Here is a 20,950-nt window from a genome sequence, read left to right as displayed (position 1 = left end):
GTTAGGGCAAACCACTTAAAATCCACTAAACAGTAATCTTTATTGTTAAAATAGGTACAGCAGCACTTTACATTACAGATCAGTAATAAGTGGGTAAGTACTGTATACGGTAATATTGGGGTAACAAGTCATATTAATCCATACATTAAATGTCCATTTTCTAGTTGTTATGTGTTCATAATTCAGTAATTGCCAAAAATAATGATAACAAGAAGCACATACATAAAATTGATGCCATATTTCTAGTTATTAATAAATAATAAGTTAGTAATTGTAGTGGTAACTAGTTGTAATACAAATGAACAAATAATGGGAACTAACTTCAAAAAAAAATTAAAGTAAGTAACTGAGCAATACTAATCAATTAGTCGTCAATTTTGTATATTTAAATTTAAATTTTATTTAATTATTTAATTATTTATTTTAATAAGAAGATATGTATATATGCGGGGCTGAGGTGATCATAATTCTGGTGATTAAAAAAATTTAAGGTGCCTCACCAGGTGTTGATCATGAAGATTAATACAACTTGCAACTACTGTATTATTATTTTATTTTATAATCAACTTGTAACAGCTACAATAACTGAATTAATAGATAGATAGATAGATAGATAGACACTTTATCTATCCCAAAGGAAATTATTAAGTAACAAATAGGAAATTGGCATTAAACTTATGGATAAATAAGATGTTACCCAATATTACCATATCATTATCTACCATGTCATTATTACCAATCTGTAATGAAAAACTGGAACTTATTAGCAGTCTGTTTAGTTCATGTTATTAAAGTTTAGTCATGTTATATAATTGAAATGCTTAAAAAATTATAAACAGGTTAAATAAAGATATATGGGGTGTGGTTGTGAGTTTTTCCCTCACTTATTCCTAAATGTATTTCTGAGCCTTTTGTTAGATCTGTGCTTTATGATAGAGCAACAGTATTTTGTTAGCAAATAACACAGAAGGAACATGTGATGTTGCATTTTCTGTGTAATCTCAGTATATTTACATGTTAACAGGTCTACATGTTAAGTAATAGAACAAACATGAGATATTATTACCCAATGTGAAATGTAATAAGTGAGAAACAAATTAAGTAAGTTTGCATTTTACAGCTCTAAAATAATTTTACTGTCATTATTTATTGGCTATTTAAATACTTAACAGAATATAAAAAAATAGAAAAAGATGATTTTACAGTGTATTCTAGAGAGCTAATACCACATCATTTCAGCAGAACTACTTAATTGTTGTAATAACCCTAATATTCTAAAATCCTATAATATTATAGCTACAATGCTGTAGGAGCTGGACACATAGGGTTAGGGTTGTATTCCTATAAATGTAATAAAAACACAAAAAAGCTAAAACGTCTGATTGATTAATACCAGTCATTTACTCCCAAAGTTTTAAAAGTTTGTTTCCATTATTTGTCATTTTTTATTAAAACTAGTTACCACTACAATTATTAAGTTATTATTTATTAAGAACCTGAAAATGTGCAAGTGATTTTTATGTAAATACAACTTGTAACTATTGTTTTATCATTTTAACATGTTATTATAGACTTGTAATAGCTACTATTACTGAACTATTATTATAAAATGTATGGATAAAAATGTTTTGTTACCTAATATTACCATATTATTACCCATGTATTACTGACCTGTAATGTCAAATGCTACCAGAAGTACAAATTTATAATAGTTATATACTAGTTATTAAAAAAAACCTACTTTGTTTTGTATTTTGTTGTTGTTTTAAATGAAACTGCATATGTTATAGTAAAAAACAATAAATATATACTCACATATTATACTGAGCACAAGTGTGGGTAAGAAATAGAGAACCATTTTAAGTTAGAGTTGATAGTCTTGTGCATCAGCATGTAATCAAACTGCTCTTTTACTTATTTGTAAGAGGCGTGGCTTTTGGAGTTGACATTTCTTTACAAACAACCTATTCACACAACTGTACTATATTAACCTTTTATGGAAATTATGCATAACCGTGACATTGGTAAGGGAAATATACACTATTTTTAGACTATGTAGTAAAGAGTAGTTGGCAAGCCAATACAATTCTTTCAATAGAGCCAAGAACATTTCTAGTTGAACATATTCACATCAAATATTGCAAAACAATATCTGTGGGAAAGTTGAAAGGTGAAAACCACTGCTAACCAAGAGAAAGGCTCATTTGCCATTTTTAAAGACCACATTAATGACTGTGATCATTGGTCTGTGGTCTAAAGCTAAAGCCTGACTGGCTATGCAATAAAAAAAGATCTATAGCACAAAATCAAGCCCAACAATTAAGGTTTTGGATTGGACTAGTCCTTACCTAACCATACTAATATGCTGCAATGGGACTTTAAATATACAGTTCACATTTGAAAGCTTTTAAATGAGGCTGTATACAGTATAAGCAAATTTGGAAAGGGTGGACCAAAGCTCCTCCACAGCAATGTAAAACATTTATCAGTTATTAAAAGTTTTCTGGTGATGACCCCGTACTGTTGCACATCTTAAGACATGTTTGCAGGAAGAATGGGACAAAATAAAACCTGAAAGACTAAATCACTTGGTCTCCTCAGGGCCAAAACGTCTTTTAAGTGTGGTGAAAAGGAATGGAACCATTACAAAGAGGTAAATGCTTTACTATCCCAACTTTTGTTGGAAAGTGTTGCAGGCCTGAAATGCAGGAATGAATGTTTATTATTAAATAAAGTTGACCAGACAAAAAATTAAATATAAGTAAATGTAAGAAACTTTTTTATTATTTGCATTTTCCATGCTGTCCCAACTTTTTCTGATTTGGGGTTGTAGTTTAGGATAGTTTGGTCATTTATGCAGCCTGTAGACCAGATCTAACTAATACTTTTTTTTTAGATTTAAAAAATACAAGTAGTTTCCAGGGCTGCACAGTTGCTCGGTGGGTAGCACTGGCACCTCACAGCAACAAGGTCCTGGCTTTGATTTCCAGGTGGAGAAACCTTGGTCTTTTCTGTGTGGAGTTTTCATGTTCTCCTATGTGTGTTTCCTCTGGGAGCTTCGTTTTCCTCCCACAGTCCAAAGACATGCAGTCAGGTTAACTGGAGATACTTAAAAGTCCCCCTAGGTATGAGAAAGAGAGTGAGTGAGTGAGTGAGTGAGTGAGTGAGTGTGAGAGTGAGAGTGAGAGTGAGAGTGAGAGTGAGAGTGTGTGTGTGTGTGTGTGTGTGTGTGTGTGTGTGTGTGTGTGTGTGTGTGTGTGTGTGTGTGTGTGTGTGTGTGTGTGTGTGTGTGTGTGTGTGTGTGTGTGTGTGTGTGTGTGTGTGTGTGTGTGTGTGAAGGGCAAGTCGTAGCCTAGTGGTAAGGGGGGTACTGGACTAGTAATCAAAAGGTTGCTGGTTCAAGCCTCACTACTGCCTGGTTGCTGCTGTTGGGCCCTTGAGCAAGGCCTTTAACCCTCATCCCTGCTAAATGCTGATAATGTAAATTAATTTGTATTTGCTTGCCCTGTGATGGACTGGCAACATGTCCAGGTTGTTTCCTGCTTATCACCCAGTGAAATGTACCCACCGTGACCCTAGATATGATAAAGCAATGGTAAAACAGACAATGAATAAATAAATGATTGAATGAAGTTGCTTAGTGAAGACAGTGGAAATATTTTCTTTGTACAGTTGTCAGTAAAAAAGATTCATGTAAATGAACAAATCACAGATGTAGCCACAAGTTTTGTGTATACATATACCTACACACACACACACACACACATATACATACATACACATTATACACTGTCGAGTCACATTATTATGACCACCAGCTAATATTCAGAGTAACCACCATGTGCAGCACAGACAGCAACTAGATGAACTGGGAGTGACTCAGTAAGGTCCTGGTAGATTGTCACAGGTATCTGGAGCCTTGCTGACTGCAGTGCATCCCACAGCTGCTGGAGGGAGCGTGAGGGAGGATCAATAGAGCAAACACGACGATTCAGGTGGTCCCACAGATGCTTGACTGAGTTTGAATCTGGGGAATTAGGGGCCAGGGTAGTACTTGGAAGTCTTGGTCATGCTCTCCCAACCAATGTTGGACATTTCTAGTTGTGTGACATGTCGCATCGTCTTGATGGAAGATCCCATCTGCCCCAGGGAAGACAATCGGCATGTATGGGTGTTTGTGATCGGCAAGAGTGCCTTCCACATGGATACATGAGCCCAGATAATGCCATGAAAACTTTTTCCAGACCATAGCGCTGCCGCTGCCATCAAAAGTAGAAAGTGGTCATAATACAAAACAAAACATCATGATAAATACAAACCAAGAAGATGCAGCTGAGTGCACATTGAAACCTGCTAAGATGAACTTCAGCAGACCAGCATGCACCTTCAAAATTAATCATACACATTACTGAGGAAACTACAACCACTTATAAACACACAGCAATTTTGAATTCAAATCTTGGTCTTATTCATTTATTTATTTAAATTAAATAATCCATAAATAGTGCAGCAGATTTATTTGGTGACTTGCTGTGCAAGTCTGGTTGTACTTGCAGGTTTGCAAGAATGTACCCTAAGTCATAGTTTGACTGTTTCCACCCACATAACTGACCAACTCAGCTCTGTTTTTACACCTTATGCTGGGTCAAAATAACACAACATACCCTACCTTTTCCATTACCATAACACAAAATCCCCTGTCTTGTTTACCCTGATGTTTATACATGAGTATTCATAGCACAAACGATTTACAATGATTCCACTTATCATTTTTTATTGTATTTTGTAAATATAAACACATTTAGAATTTGATACCCACAATACATTTAAAAAAAAAGAAAATAAGAGTTAAAACTTTAGAAAATGTTCAAGTTAGTGTTCCAATATAAACATTCCACTATAAGCAGGTAAATTTGTAACAGGTAAGAAAACGATGATATAAAAGGAGTATCCACCAAAGGTTCGGTCTCTGCAAGCAATGCTGGGTCGTGGCTCACCACTCTGTACCTAACGTCATGAGAGAATTGTCAATCGGTTCAAAAAGACCATTTCTCAATACAATATTACAAGTACTTTATTTCGTTTACCATCCACCATACATATTGTATATGTGTGTGACCTTCAAACCCTCAGACGGCATTGCATGAGAAACCATCATGCTACTCTAATAAATATAGCCACATGAGCTCTAGAATACTTCAGAAAACTGTCACAACACAACCTGCTGCTGCATCAAAACATACATCAGTTCTTTACAGAAACACAGCCAAGTTCTCTAGGCCCAGGCTCATCAAAGATGGACTGAAAGACAATAGAAACGTGTGTTATGGTCAGATGAGTCCATGTTTCAGCTTATTTTTGGAAAGAACAGATGCCAAGTTCTCCATATCAAAAATAAAAAGAATCATCCAGACTGTTATCAGCAACAGGGCCTTCAACCTGTGGGTGTGCCTGTGGGGAGCACTTGTCGGGGGGCGGTGTGAGCGGCCGACTGGGGGAGTGTGGCACTACGAGAATACTACTATGAACCAGCTGCACGTAACACCAGCGGAAGGCGCATACACAATATATGCGCAACCGAGTGCCGTTCCACCAAGGGAAAGGGGGCGTGGTGCGAGGGGGCCATGCCTCGCCATGCTGCACTGTCCTCAGTTCCCAAACCATTAAAAAGTTGAATTAATAGGAAAGGCGATGGAGCACGGTGCTAAACATGTCTCTGTCCTACTTTTGCACGTGTTGCAGACATCAAATTCTAGATGTGTATGTTTAAATGTGTATGTATTTAAATATGTTTATATATATAGAAATTCCACATACCCATATACTGATCAGCCATAACATTAAAACCACCTCCTTGTTTCTACACTCACTGTCCATTTTATCAGCTTCACTTACCATACAGAAGCACTTTGTAGTGCTACAATTACTGACTGTAGTCCATTAGTTTCTTAACATACCTTTTTAGCCTGCTTTCACCCTGTTCTTTAATGACCAGGACCCCCACTAGACCACCACAGAACAGGTATTATTTAGGTGGTGGATGATTCTTAGCACTGCAGTGACACTGACATGGTGGTGGTGTGTTAGTGTGTGTTGTGCTGGTATGAGTGGATCAGACACAGAAGCGCTGCTGGAGTTTTTAAACACCGTGTCCACTCACTGTTCACTCCATTAGACACTCCTACCTAGTTGGTCCACCTTGTAGATGTAAAGTCAGAGACGATCGCTCATCTATTGCTGCTGTTTATGTTGGTCATCTTCTAGACCTTTATCAGTGGTCACAACGACGCTGGCCATGGGGCACTGTTGGCTGGATATTTTTGGTTGGTGGACGATTCTCAGTCCAGCAGTGACAGTGAGGTGTTTAAAAACTCCATCAGCATTGCTGTGTCTGATCCACTCATACCAGCACAACACACATTAACATACCACCACCATGTAAGCGTCACTGCAGTGCTGAGAATGATCCACCACCCAAATAATACCTGCTCTGTAGTGGTCCTGGGAGAGTCCTGACCATTGAAGAACAGCATGAAAGGGGGCTAACAAAGCATGCAGACAAACAGATGGACTACAGTCAGTAATTGTAGAACTACAAAGTGCTCCTATATGTTAAGTGGAGCTGATAAAATGGATAATGAGTGTAGAAACAAGGAGGTGGTTTTAATGTTATGGCTGTAGGTCTGTAGGTCACTACCCATAATATAACACTGAAGACAAAATGTGACCAAAATCCCATAAATGAAAAAAAAAGAATAAATATTGTTTTAGTGCTCTACTAAGTTCACGGGAAAATGTGCTTAATTTCACGGACCTCGTTTTTCAAAAATCATTGATTACACAGATTTTAACAAGAAAGTGCTACATTTCACTGCACTCATTAAATTACACTCAGATATTGAATAATAGAATAAATGGAAGCTACAATACACAGCACAGCCTACCTTCATGGTTGAATTTAAACCTAAAACATTTAGCAACGGTCTCAAAGACAAAAATTCTCATTTGTGTTTTCACAATACAGTCAATTGAATGCTACACGAATTAAAAAAAAGTTTAATTGCTAAACACAAACCTTAAATTTTGAATTTCACAGCAAATTGCATAATACACGGGAAAATGGTAGCCTAGTGGTACAGTGGTAGCCTAGTGGGTAGAGTTTTGGGCTATCAACCGGAAGATTGGCGGTTCAAATCCAGGCTCTGCTATGCAGCCACTGTTGGGTCCTTGAGCAAGACCCTTAACCCTGTCTGCTCCAGGGGTGCCATAAGGTGGCTGACCCTGCGCTCTGACCCCAGCTTCCAGAACAAGATGCGATATGCGAAGAAAGAATTTCATTGTACTGTACACCTGTATATGTATATATGACAAATAAAGTCTATCTTCTTCATATCTTCTTCTTCAAAAGGCTCGTTTCAAAGGCCATGAATTCATTAGGGCCTTAATTATAGTATGCGTATACGGAACACTTTTCTACACTTAAGAAGCTGTTTTATATTTGCTATGTTCATGAATACGTTCCGATTATAGAAAAAGACTGAGATGTTTACATATACAGTCTACTCAACAATCTGATACAAATCTCTGTTTACAAGCACACTAAAAGCAAGCCGATCCAAAAGTTATGGGCATGTATAGAGTGCCAGTTAGTGTACATGTTACTACAACAATAAGCATCATATGAGTCTAGTCAGTAAGAGAGGGAACATCTTACAAAACGTTGTACAGTATATCTTACAAAACTTTAGTGTACAGTAAAATGACAAAGATCAGATGGATAATAATACAGTTTTGACCTTATAACACATACTATGTGCAGTACAGTGTTACATCATCTTGTCGTGGCATACACAACATTATCCTCCTCCCGTCTCACTGCTTGTCTGTTCTTTTTTTTTGAAAAAGTGAGTGTGGAATAGTTCAGCATCACTGGATCTTCCTCCTACATAAAAAGTCAGTTAAAATGTAAATTTTTACATCATTCATATCATACATTATATCAAACACAATCTTTTATTAGTGCATATTTGTAACATTGTTTCATGATTAATATTAGACAGAGATAACCCAAATAAATGGAAAATGCCTTTTTAAAATGATGATTTCAGAAGAAAAAGTTATTGTCCCCTTAGATACTAATGCAACAAAGTTAACCAAATTCCGTTAACTATTGGGTCTAATTTCACCAGCCCCCCAAAGCATTATTACTTCAAGACATGTGCATCAACGGCTCATCTTGGAGGTCACAAAGGAACTCAGACAAGAACTTTGGGTCTTACTTTCCTCAGTTGGGTTTAATGTACATGATTCCACTATATAAATGACACTGGGCGAAAATGGCATCCATAGAGTAGCATATCAAGACTTTAAAAATAATATTAAATTAACTGATAAGTCAAAGGTGGATAACTTGGGTCCCGTTACACAACATTTCACCTTAAGAACATCCTACCAACAGTCAAACATAATGGCGATAGTGTAAAGGTCTAGGGCTGTTTTGCTTCTGCAGGGCCTAGTCGACTTAATTCATAATTGATAAAACCATAAATTCTGCTGTCTATTAGAAAATCCTAGGGGAGAATGTCCGATTGCCAGTTTGGTTAACTAGCTCAAGCCTAGTTTGGTTATGCAGCAGGATAATGATCCAAAGCACAGAAGCAGGTCCACCTTTCAAATTTAAGTCAAAGTTCTGATCTGACTTGGATCTCACTTAGATGATGAAGCAATTCCTTGACAGTGATGTAAAAGACTTATCGCAGGTTATTGCAAACATTTGATTACAGTAGTTACAAACAAGGTTGGCATAACTTGGTTATATGGTTTAGGGGGCAGAAGATTTTCACATGGGTGACATAGCTTTGACAAAATCTTAACCTTCAATAAATGGAGGGATTATTTTATTTTGTGTTTCTTTATCTTATTTTAAAACTAGTTGGAGGATCTGAAACATTTATATCTCACAAATTGAAAAGAACAAATAAGGCTATATTTTTATAGCTACAGCTATTGCTAAAAGTTGTATAAAATCAGTTACATTTATAAAGTCAGGTGTCCACATTTTAGCATGTAGAGTATAGACACGAACAGCCTAGTTATCACCGACAATAATTATGACTATAATACTATGTCTCTCTGCATAAAACATATAAAAGGGCTTTACGTGTGTACTTTTAATACTACAACACTACAATCACCAATTCAGTAGTAAATTGTGCTTTGTAATACATTTATAGATCTCTATAAACAGCTTGCAGTTGTGTGTAAGCTGGTGGACAATTTGCAGACACATTTTTTGTGGCAAAATGACAAATCTCAACGGTCTTTGCTTGTAAAATCAAACCATTTGTTTATGCTCATTTATTTCCAAATATTAAATGTTTTACATGTCAATTTATTTGTTTTAAATGATATTGATTGATTGAATGATCAGTTGATTTTAGTCTTATTTTGCCCATTTGAAATATTGAAATATGTGTAAATATTGCATATTGTAATCTTTTTTTTTTGCATCAAATGTAAACATATTTATGTGAAGTTAATAAAGTAAAACATTAAATATCTCTCTTTGTGCTTTTCTTACTTGTTAAATAATTACCAAATCAGTGCTTCTTGTTTCTATTTGCATTTTACCTACTGCCCCAGTTTTTTTATTGGGTTTGTAATTGGGGTTGACTATTACAGTCAAAGAAAATAATTATGTTTTTTACCCCTTGATGTTGAAGATGAACTTGGGCCTTTGCATCTGGAAATAAAATAATGTGTTATTCCTCCTGTTTGCTCAAATTCTTTAAATGTTTATTAAAATAATAGTAAAACCAATCTGAGTTTTTTTGTTTACCTGTATTTTGTGTGCTTTTCTGTTTCAGCTTAATAAGGAACATCACAGAAACCATGATGAAAATGAAGAGAATGCCGCCCAAAACCAGTGTCACAATAACAAAGATGCCACAACTGCAGTCTTCTGTATTTATTGGATTTTTTTCATGATCTATTTAGAGTTTTATAAATAAAACAAATTAATTAAATTCAAATAATTTAATGCAAATTCATGTACAATTTAAAATATTTGTACCTTCTTGTGTTTCATGTGCAGTTTTCATGGATGAATTTTCTCCTTTAAAGCATAATATAGCTCTCAGCATTTCATGGTGTTAAATTACTACAGATAACATCGATTTATTACACAGCATATATTAATAATTTGGTCATGTACATTCAACTGACAATAAGCTTTTGCTAGAAGAATTACTACTTAAAATAAAGCAATTAAAGTAAAAAAAAGTTAAAGAATAAAGAAATTTTAAAAAGGTTATTTTACCTCTTTTTACAGCTAACCGTGTTGCATTGTGGAACTTTATGTTATTCCACTCAACAACTCCACAATAATACAGGGCAGCATCAGTTTGATCCACTTTCACAATTATCAGACTTGAAGTTGTGATGTTCATGATGATCTTGTTTTGAAATCCATTGAAATAAGAAACTTCAGCTTCCTTAGAAGCATGAAGCCTCATCGCAATAAATATAGGTGGAGAGTTGTTCACTTGTTTAAACCAGGCTACAAAACTGTCTGCTTTCTTGTTCGGACAATGGAAAATCACACTTTCTCCAGCATTCACTGTCAGTAAGATGCTCTGAGTCTGTTTTACAAAGAACAAACCTGAAATTCATAAAAGAAGGTCACTAGTAACAGAAATTGTAAAAATAGATTAAAAAAAAATTTGAATACAGTATATAGTCTTTAATAGTAATGATCAGTGCTTCTAATCTATTGTCTCCTCCATTGTGCTACTTATTGTGTTTTAAATGTCAGGTCAACCAGAAATCACAGATTCACCAAAGCACTGAATATCACAATGATTTTATAACTATTAAAACGTGTAGTTTTATAGTAGTTACAAAGTTGTTACTGTATTTGCATAATACTTTTCTAATTCTAGTAATAATTTCTCATTCAGTTCCAATTTAAAGTGTAGCAGATAAATTACAGTAAAAGAAAAACAAAAGAAATATACTTACATAATACACTAAGCACAAGTTTGAGTGAGAAATAGAGAACCATTTTTGAGATGTAGTTGGCTGACCTCCGCATCAGCAAATAATCCAGCTGCTCTTTATTTATTTGTCAGAGGCGTGGCTTTTAGGGAGGACATGCAAATAAACTTTTCTTAACCTACAGCCCATTTATGTAACTGTGCTGTATTAATCCTAAAAAGGAAGTGAGCTAAGCTATACATTAATAACTTTTAAAATACCCATTTTTTGGTACTTACAAACGTGAGTCACATGGTAAATTAAGAACTGCAGTTTTCATCTTTGTGATATACAGTAAAGAATAAAGAATAAAGAATCAGGTATTTAACCACTTTTGTTTGCACACATCCGGCCTATTTCTTATTAATACAATAAGTGATATGGGGGAAGTATCCAGATGAATACAAATGAATACATTAGTACAAGTAATGGCCATGGATGAACTTAAAATATTGAATCATTCCATATGTTTTTGGTTTGATTTATGTTAAAGATTAGACTTGATTTTGGCTTTTGCAGGTTTGCAGGTTGTTGTTAAAACATCTATATATTTGTAACATGGCAGCTGCTGAATGAATTCAGTGAGCCATGTAGAGTCATGGATTTCTGCACTGTCTTTTTGAATTAATTTATTGTGCCTCATGAGCGTTAATTCGCTCCAGGTGGGAGTTTTTCTATACCTCAAGGTTTTTCTTTCTTAGACTTGCCAGTTTCTTTGTCCGCAAACCTGCTTTTCTCCGAAACTTTCATATTGAGCATGACAATCCAGTGTGATTGTCTGCTGGAGTGCAATGCCAGCACACTTTAGTGTGACTGCAGTAGGCAAGCACACTACTGTTGTCCATTAGTCATATTCTTCTCCTTTTTTTTTTTTCTTTTTTTTTTATTATTCCACCTGTTTTTTGTCCGGCTTTCTTCGTCCGCAGTTTTCGAGATATCGACGCTGTTCCAACTCCAAATCATCCAGCCCATTGAGGAATGGACTGCTTGTATACAGCTTTTGGATCCACCCGCCCGTTCGCCCACCACACCCATTTTCTACTGTTTTTTGTCCCCATTAACTTCAATAAATTTTTTTGAAAGTTTGAGATATCAATGTTGTTCCAACTCTAAATCGTTCAGCCCGTTGATGACACCCCGACTTGGACACAGCATTTGATACACACACCCGCCCACCTGCCATACCCATTTTTTTGCCCCATTCACTTTTATAAATCTTTTATTAATTTCGAGATATCAACACCGGTTCAACTCTAAATCATCCGGCCCATTGATGACACTGCGATATGGATACAGTTTTTGGATACGCACCCTCGCTCACCTGTTGCACTGCAATCACACTCGCATTTTCTTTAGGAAATGCACCTCTCTAGTTTCTTTCTGAGAACTCATCTGGTGTTGCTGCATTTTTTACATAAAACAGCAGTCCTAGGAGAGTGGATTGCCCCAGAGGTGGCATTATGTCCTTTTTTAGAGCAGACCCTGCCTGTAAATCTACGTTATGCACAGCTTCAGTTGGTGGGGTTGGGTTGCCACTCATGCACTCCCAGTATTAGCTGGTTCTAAGGGTTCCCGACTATCTGCGTCAGGTAATTTACTCTTCATCACATCACATCTTTTATTGTGACAGCCAGTGCTCAGTTCTACTCTATCGCTGTTCTAATTGCTTTCTCATTTGTTGACTAGGAATACATTGCATCACATGATCACTGGGTCTGTCCGAAAACCAAGTGATCTCTTTACATAGACAGCATTTTGTTATCCTATGCCCTAGAAGAAAAGGCTGTTTGAATTCTTAGCTACCTTAAAATGCTGCCTACTAAAATGCCTCATTTTGAAGTGATAATCTGACTGAATAACAAGTGAGCATCCGATGCTTCCTTAGCATTAAAGGTAATCCCAGCATTCAGTGTGGCACAACTTTTCTCACAAAAAATTACAAATATAGCCGCTCAGGCAGCGCAGCAGTAAAAACACACGCTGGAACCAGAGCTGGGATCTCGAATACATCGTATCGAATCTCAGCTCTGCCTGCCAGCTGGGCTGAGCCGCCACATGAATAACGATTGGCCTGTTGTTCAGATAGGGGTGGGGTATTAAGCCGGATAGGGTCTCTCTCAAAACCAATGCAGTTATTACCTCTGTTGGCTTATTGATACCACCTGCACAGAGACGGGAAAAGAGTGCTGTCAGGGTGTGTCTCTCTGTACACAGTGCTGATCTGCACTGCACTTGTCAAGTGTAGGTTACAAAATGCATACGGCAACTGCCCACGTGTCGGAGGGGGCGTGGGTTAGCTTCATTCTTCTCAATCGGAGCGGGGATTGGCATTGGTGGAGATGAAGCATAACGCAATCGGGCAACTGGACGCTCTAAAAGGGATAAAAAGGGGACAAAAAATTCATAAACAAAATAAAAACAAATTACAAATATGGCGGACGAATGCAGAGCAATGAGTTCCTGCGTAAATGTAGATAAATTCTCAGTGATTTTGTATTTGTATAAAGGTGTACAAGTGTCATTAATTGCAAATTCAGGCTTGTCAGTGACAATTTAACCATTTTTGGTATACGGAGGGAGATGTTAGCTGACATGCTAGTGGGTTGTGCCGCCTCAGCCCATTGGTTTAAATGGCCTAAGGCAACTGTGTTGAATTTTTTATACTGTACCAGCTTTCTGGTGGTCACATTTAATCTGAGGCCTTGTACCACCAGAAGGTACAAACTCCTGTGTAACTGACAGCATTGACAGTGTGCGTGAACCATAGCTGCTGATTAGGAGATAGTGGGTGGTACATCATTTCTTGTTGAGTGAAGGACTGGAAGAAGCAACTCAGTGCACATTTAGTCTTGCTAACAATAAATCAGCATAATAAATCATATACATCAATGAGAATTATTCCAATCAACATTATATATAACTATAAACAAATCTAAGGTAAACTGCTTTGTAATTAAGGAATGGTTTAATATACATTTGGTTGGTGAAGGTAGAAATTGCATCACTGGTAGTTTAACACATGTAGAAAATAAATTATATGGTGATCAGACGTGTGCATGCAGTGCCTACAAGTGTGCACAAGAGCATTTCATGGTTTAAGTGTTTCCAACCACATGGCTGACCAAATCAGCTATTTCTTCAAAGCCACACATTGCACTTTCTATCACCAAAGACAAAAATAACCTGATATGTGTTCAGCAATTGAATAAACAGAAACAAATAAGTTTTTTGTACATACGGATTACAACAACAGGTATGACATGAATTCAGTACTGATTTTAAATGAATATTCTGTCTCAAATATAAACATTTTAGACAGTTTGTTTACTCCTTGTTTATTTAAACTTACCTCTGTTTTCTTATTTAATATACAGTCTAAGTCTTAAGTTAACATGCACTTTAAGTTGTTTAAGTAAGTACTTTTTACATGACACATGGCATTTTTTTCCAACATACAGATAATTTCACTTATAATTCACTATATGAAGATTCCAGTGGGTCAAACGTTTACACACACCAAGGTGAATGTGTCTTTGAGAGATTGGAAAATTCCAGACAAATATAGTATGAATTTAGAAGTTTCAACAGCAAACAAACATGTGGATGCTGAAGGAAACAGGTACAAAAGTATCTGTATCAATAGTAAAACATGTCCTATATTGACAATACAGTAGACCCTTGACTTATGAATTTAATTGGTTCCGAAGGGCTGTTCTTAAGTCAAAATGTTCGTTAGTTAAATCTATTTTTCCCCATAAGAAATCATGTAAATAGAATTAATCCGTGCCAGACCTCCCAAACCATCCCCTTACCTAACCTTTCTTAAAGGTCTTAACTGTTTTTTTTTTTTTTTTATGAATACAAGTATATTTTCCCTTAAATCTAAAATTATAGAATAAACATTACTGTAATAAACAACACAGTAAAAATAAAATACACAGTAGTACTGTACAGCACATAAAAACACACATCACATTTCAGTACAGTACGTGTGCTGTACCATACACCATAATATTTCTTTTTTTTTTTTTATAAAAATGTATCTACCAGAAACAACAATAACTTTCATACTGTACTCATCATTTAAGATGGCATCTTTGGCTTGCAGGGAGGGAAAAGGGGGTAGGAAGAATAGAAGGGGGTTATTGTTTGGAAGAGAAGCCCCCTTCCAAAATAACATCAGGAATCATGTCTGGAGTTGTTTCTCGTTGTGGCCGAGTGTGCAAACCACTGGGACCTGCTTCAGGCTCACTAGGTTTCATTTTCTCTGCATCTTATTTTGGGCCATTTTAATATTGAATTTTACAAAATATAAAGAAAACAACGAAAAAAACACTGTCCGCTGTCCAAATGTTCACTATATACAGGGAGAGAGACAATCAGAGTCAACTTGTTCGTGACGTCACGTGTTTCATTCACGTGCGAATTTCGGTTCGTAATCTGAAATTTGTTCATACATTAAGTTAAAAAAAACTCGTAACCCAAAAAAACCCCAAAAAATTGTATGGTAAACGGTTTGTAAGTCAAGGGTCTACTGTACTTCAAAGGCTCAGCAAGGAGGAAACCACAGCTCCAAAACCCCCATAAAAAGCCAGGCTACAGTTTGCAATGCTACATATGGAGAAATGTTCTCTGGTCTGATAAAACAAAATATGTAACTAACTGGACATAATGACCATCATTATGCTTGCAAGCAAAATAACATCATCAACCATCATGCATGAGGGTGGCAGCATCAAGTTGTGGGGGTGGCTTGCTTGTGGAGGGAATAAGTGCTTAAAGGGCACAGTAGTCTTCCTAAAAGACAATGACCTCAAGCATACTTTCAAAGTTGTAGCAAACTGGCTTAAGGACAACAAAGTGAAGATAATGGAATGACCATCCCAAAGCTCTGACCTCAAGCCCATAGAATATTTATCAGTATTTATCAGTTTAAAATTCCAGCAACATAGAAGCTTGTTGAAGGCCACACAGTGGATCACAGTGGTAGTGGGCTAGCGTAACTTACAACTGATATGTTAGACTCCATTAGCAGCAACAACAATTCAGGAACTATCTTTAAAAGAATAATGAATTATCTTTTAGGTCTGTTATTTATTTTCTTTACACATCAGTCACATTCTGCACAAAAAAGATTTTGAGGAAATAGTAGAAACGTGGAGTACCAAAAAAAAGCCCACAAGGGAACAGAATGAAACTTCTCACAGTCTCTGACCAGAGAATAAAATATGAACTAGAAATGTATGAGTGGGTGTTCCCATGAGCCCTTATGTACAAGCACATATCCTAGTAATGATCCATGAAATAACTATAAACTAGGCGAAATAAAACACAGTAACAAACATAAATGCTTAAACAACTTCTGGCACAGAAACTACATTTTATTCAACAGAAAATGACTTCAATGTAAGCAGAAGGAAAAAAGTTCTGATTTCCATTGAGTATTATCACTTACATGTGATACTCTCATAGGTTGCCCATTTATAAACACAATGTTGTATAAATACTGTATCATGCAATAATATTATCTTGTTGCAATATACACAACATTTGTATAAACGTCTGGTCTTCTATCCTTTGTGCTCCCTTTTTCGGAGAAAGTGAGTGGGGCAAAATTCACCATTCCTGGAACTTCCTTCTACATGAAAAGGTTTAATAAAAAAAACACAAATAAGTAAATTGCAAAGGTAAACTCATCATACCTGCAAATGCACTATCATGTCATTAGTTGCGAAAATGCACTGGCATCATGGTGGCATGGTTATGATTGATAACATGGTTTAACATTTAAAGAAGGGACATTTTAGAGTCTTGTAATGGGATATAAAACCTAAAACGTGGGAGAGCCTGCAAAAATATGTTTTTATTTACCGATACATACACTTTCACTCTTTTAATTATTTTCAATAACTACTTTATTCTTGGCAGGGTCACAGCGGATCCTACAGTACATGAAAACACTAGGCGCAGGACAGGAATACACACTGGAGAGAGAACAAGTTTATCATGGGCTCTCAAACACTTAAATTAATATTAATGATCAATATCAAAACAAAATGAAACGTATGCTAATACTGTTGTACACAAAATTATGTTATAGACATAGCCTAACAAAATGATTGCAAATATTCACAGCTATGTCAATTTCTCATTTCTTACCCCTTGATGTTGAAGATGAACTTGGGTTTTAGCATCTGTAAGTAAAAGAAATGTGTTATTGCTCCACTTTGCTCAAAATCTTGAAATGGTAATAAAATAATAGTAAAACCAATGAGAGTTTGTGTTTACCTCTATTCTGTGTGCTTTTTTGTTTCAGCTTAATGAAGAACAACACTGGAATCATGATAAAAATGAAGAGAATGCTGCCCAAAACCAGTGTCACAATAACAAAGATGCCACAACTGCAGTCTTCTGTATTTATATGATTTTTTTCATGATCTATTAGGAGTTTTATAAATAAATCAGAAGCATTGAATTTAAATATTTTAATACAAATTCATGTAAAACAAACTATTTGTACCTTCTTGTGTTTCATGTTCAGTTTTCATGGTTGAATTTTCTCCTTTAAAGCATAATATAGCACTCAGCATTAAATGATGTTAAATTACTACAGATAACATCAATTTATTACACAGCATACATTAATAATTTGGTTTTGCAAATGTCTGCACATTCAACTGACAATCAAGTTGAGTTACTTCTTAAAATAAAGCCAGAGAAATTTAAAAATAAGTTATTTTACCTCTTTTTACAGCTAAGCGTGTTGCATTGTGGAACTTTATGTTATTCCACTCAACAACTCCACAATAATACAGGGCAGCATCAGTTTGATCCACTTTCACAATTATCAGACTTGAAGTTGTGATGTTCATGCTGACCTTGTTTTGAAATCCATTGAAATAAGAAACTTCAGCTTCCTTAGAAGCATGAAGCCTCATCGCAATAAATATAGGTGGAGAGTTGTTCACTTGTTTAAACCAGGCTACAAAACTGTCTGCTTTCTTGTTCGGACAATGAAACATCACACTTTCTCCAGCATTCACTGTCAGTAAGATGCTCTGAGTTTGTTTAACAAAAATCCAACCTGAAATTGATAAAAAGGACAGGGATTGTAAAAAAAAAAAAAAGTTACGTTTTTGACAGAGTCATTTAAACTTTTGTGTAATTTCAACAAATAACAATTAAGTTACTATTTAACTGAAAATCTTCATAAGTATCATTGCACTTCATACACTAGTTACTGTATCCTTGTATTTATATAGTATATATCTTATATATGATGATATATTTATCATTACGATGATATTTTGAACATTAATTCAAAACTACATAGTGTGACAAGTAAAAACAATTAAAATATACTCACACATTACACTGAGCACAAGTGTGGGTGAGAAATAGAGAACCATTTTTAATATGAAGTTTGTGGTCTTCTGCTTCAGCAATCATTTAAACTTCACTTTTATTTGCGAGAGGCGTGGCTTTTAGAGTAGACACGCAAGGCTTTCTTTTTTAAGGACGGAACTTTTATGTAACTACACTGTACTAATCCTAAAAGTTTATTATAAATGGTTTCCAACATGATTCTTTTTGCCATTTGGTTTATGTGCTCTTCCTAATATCTGTGCTATTAGTTATAACTTCTGTAATGTGGTCATGTTATTGACTATGACTTAATTTATTAGTCAGGTTAAGAAAATGATTATATGAGCTTTTTTGTAATCAGTGACACCCACACACACACACCTTTTCCTTGTATATGTATTTAGTAGATTTAAACAAGATTTAAGTTGTTAGAAATTCGGCATACAGGAGTCAGGAGACCAGGGCCCGTATGTATCAAACTTCTTAGCGTGGAATTTTGGACTTAAGTGCTGAAAAATTCTTAGATTTGCTCCTAATCACCGAGTTAAGTGTAAGTGCCAGTTATCAAAACTCTGAAGTCTAAGAATTACTCTCCCGAAAAGTTAAGACTGCTCGAGAGGTCTCTTAAGTTGTTAAGAGTCGCCACCGGGGGGCAGAGATGGCACTGAGAAGACAGAGACGCGTGCGAACCTTCCAAGAGCGGAAGAATGTCTTTGAAATGTTTGATGACTTTCAGTTAATTAAACGATATAGACTGGACAGAGCAGGAATCATATTTGTCACTGACTTAGTGAGAGATGTCATCTCACCATCAACTACACGCAGCAACGCCATCCCAGCTGAATTAAAAGTAGTGCTGATGCTTCGTTTTCTTGCTACAGGAAAAATGCAGCAGTGTAGTGCTGATGATTTGGGACCATCCCAACCAACAATTAGCCGAGTTGTCATGCAAACAATTATGGCACTTACAGCGCGACACATTGTCACCCGTTTTATTGACTTTCCAACAACACCCCGTGTCATCCAACAGAAGCAAACCCAGTTTATGCAGATAGCTGGATTTCCAGGAGTTGTAGGTGCAATTGATGGCACTCACATAAAGATCATTGCTCCCAGCATTAATGAGGATGTTTATGTGAACAGAAAGAGGTACCACAGCATCAACACTCAAGTTGTGTTTGATGCAGAATACAACATTTTAGATGTTGTACCCAAATGGCCTGGGTCAACCCATGACGCTCGGATTTTCACTGAAAGCGGCCTGAACAAACTCTTTGAAACAGGACTTGTGCCACCCGGATGTCCTCTTTTAGGTGATAAAGGATATCCCTTACGCAGGTGGCTGCTCACACCGTTTTCCAGAGCAGTGACGGAAGCCCAAATCAACTACAATAGGTATGTCTACTATGTTATCCATATGTATTTTCTTTTTGCATAATCCTAATTTAGGCTATAGCTAATTAGTTTTCGTGAAATCATCTCATAGGGCACACCGTTCTACACGAAGTGTGGTAGAAAGAGGGATTGGCCAGTGGAAGCGCAGATTCCACATTTTACATTCTGAAATTCGGTACAGTCCGGAAAAAGTGTGCCGAATCATAATGGCATGTGAAATTCTGCATAATATTTGTAAGAAGCGCAACATCCCTTCCCCCCCAACACTGGAGAACCGTGATGATGGTGATGAAGATGGAGATGAGAGCACCCCTGCCAGCACACGTGATGCGACAGGCTACAGACAACACTTTGCAATCCTTCATTTTAGGTACAGATTTCAATTTTATGTATAAATATGCACAATAATTAGGCATCAAGATAAGCATGGCTTTACATTTTGATTGTTCTTCCTTTCGTTTTTTTAGCGCTAGACTATAATATTCATACTGCAATTTCAATACTTTAATTTGTAGCTTTAACTTTTGCCTTTTCAGTTCCTGTATGTCATTCGGGAGTGAGTCCTCTACCAGACCTCCTTCAGACGCCCACTCTTCCTCCGGCCAGTCATGACTTGAGGTGTTTGGAAGCTCGGTCAAAAACGGAGGAGCAGATGGAGAACCTGTGCTCAAGCCAGCAGGGTCCATAGCACGAGCAGCTTCTTCATTACTGACGATGCAATAAATTTGAAGTGATAATTAGCATCACAGTGTTTGTGTGAAAATGTAAATAAATGACTAAAAAAACTTGCCTTTGAGATAGGTTTTCAAATTTCAATAATGCAGGATCCTGACCCCCGTCCACACCACAAATCACTGCACTGTCTTCCCCGAGGATACGCTGTACCACTTCACAAACTGCGCTAAGAGGCTTTCCCGGTGGTCCACCGCCTGAATGTGATTCAGTTAGAATGTATACAGTCTCCAAAATAAATCAGAGAAAATATATGAATAACAAAAGAAAGAATGGAAAATTATACATACCAGTGCATGTCATATAGGACTTATAGGCGGATATTTCTGTGCGGCTTTTTGACAGAATATTATACCATTTCTTTTCACAGTCAGATGGTGAGCGAATGCAGGCAACATGAGATGCAGTCATAAGTCGTGAGATT

At 36.3% G+C, this 20,950-nt stretch overlaps 1 protein-coding gene and 1 long non-coding RNA gene across 2 annotated transcripts; one reads left to right on the top strand and one right to left on the bottom strand.

Moving 5' to 3' along the window:
• Positions 1-16,607: 16,607 nt before the first annotated feature.
• LOC134312033 (uncharacterized) lies at positions 16,608-17,361 on the bottom strand. The gene is made up of 3 exons (XR_010011489.1): positions 17,323-17,361; positions 17,194-17,228; positions 16,608-16,669 (listed from the first exon to the last, which is right to left on the bottom strand). It is a non-coding gene; the product is annotated as an uncharacterized LOC134312033 (long non-coding RNA).
• Positions 17,362-19,057: 1,696 nt separating this feature from the next.
• LOC134311890 (putative nuclease HARBI1) lies at positions 19,058-20,482 on the top strand. The gene is made up of 3 exons (XM_062993538.1): positions 19,058-19,794; positions 19,886-20,118; positions 20,331-20,482. Exons 1-3 carry the CDS (start codon positions 19,058-19,060, stop codon positions 20,480-20,482), a joined length of 1,122 nt encoding a protein of 373 aa, XP_062849608.1.
• The last annotated feature ends 468 nt before the right edge of the window (positions 20,483-20,950 follow it).

Source organism: Trichomycterus rosablanca, chromosome 4 (genome assembly GCF_030014385.1).
Source record: "Trichomycterus rosablanca isolate fTriRos1 chromosome 4, fTriRos1.hap1, whole genome shotgun sequence".
NCBI classification, from domain to species: domain Eukaryota; kingdom Metazoa; phylum Chordata; class Actinopteri; order Siluriformes; family Trichomycteridae; genus Trichomycterus; species Trichomycterus rosablanca.
This window is presented reverse-complemented; position numbering and strand designations above follow the sequence as displayed.

Coding starts and splice junctions, on each gene's coding strand:
- LOC134311890 (XM_062993538.1), top strand. CDS start 19,058: ATGGCACTGAGAAGACAGAGACGCGTGCGAACCTTCCAAGAGCGGAAG. Junction 19,795..19,885: donor GCCCAAATCAACTACAATAG/GTATGTCTACTA, acceptor ATCATCTCATAG/GGCACACCGTTCTACACGAA. Junction 20,119..20,330: donor GAGCACCCCTGCCAGCACAC/GTGATGCGACAG, acceptor TTGCCTTTTCAG/TTCCTGTATGTCATTCGGGA.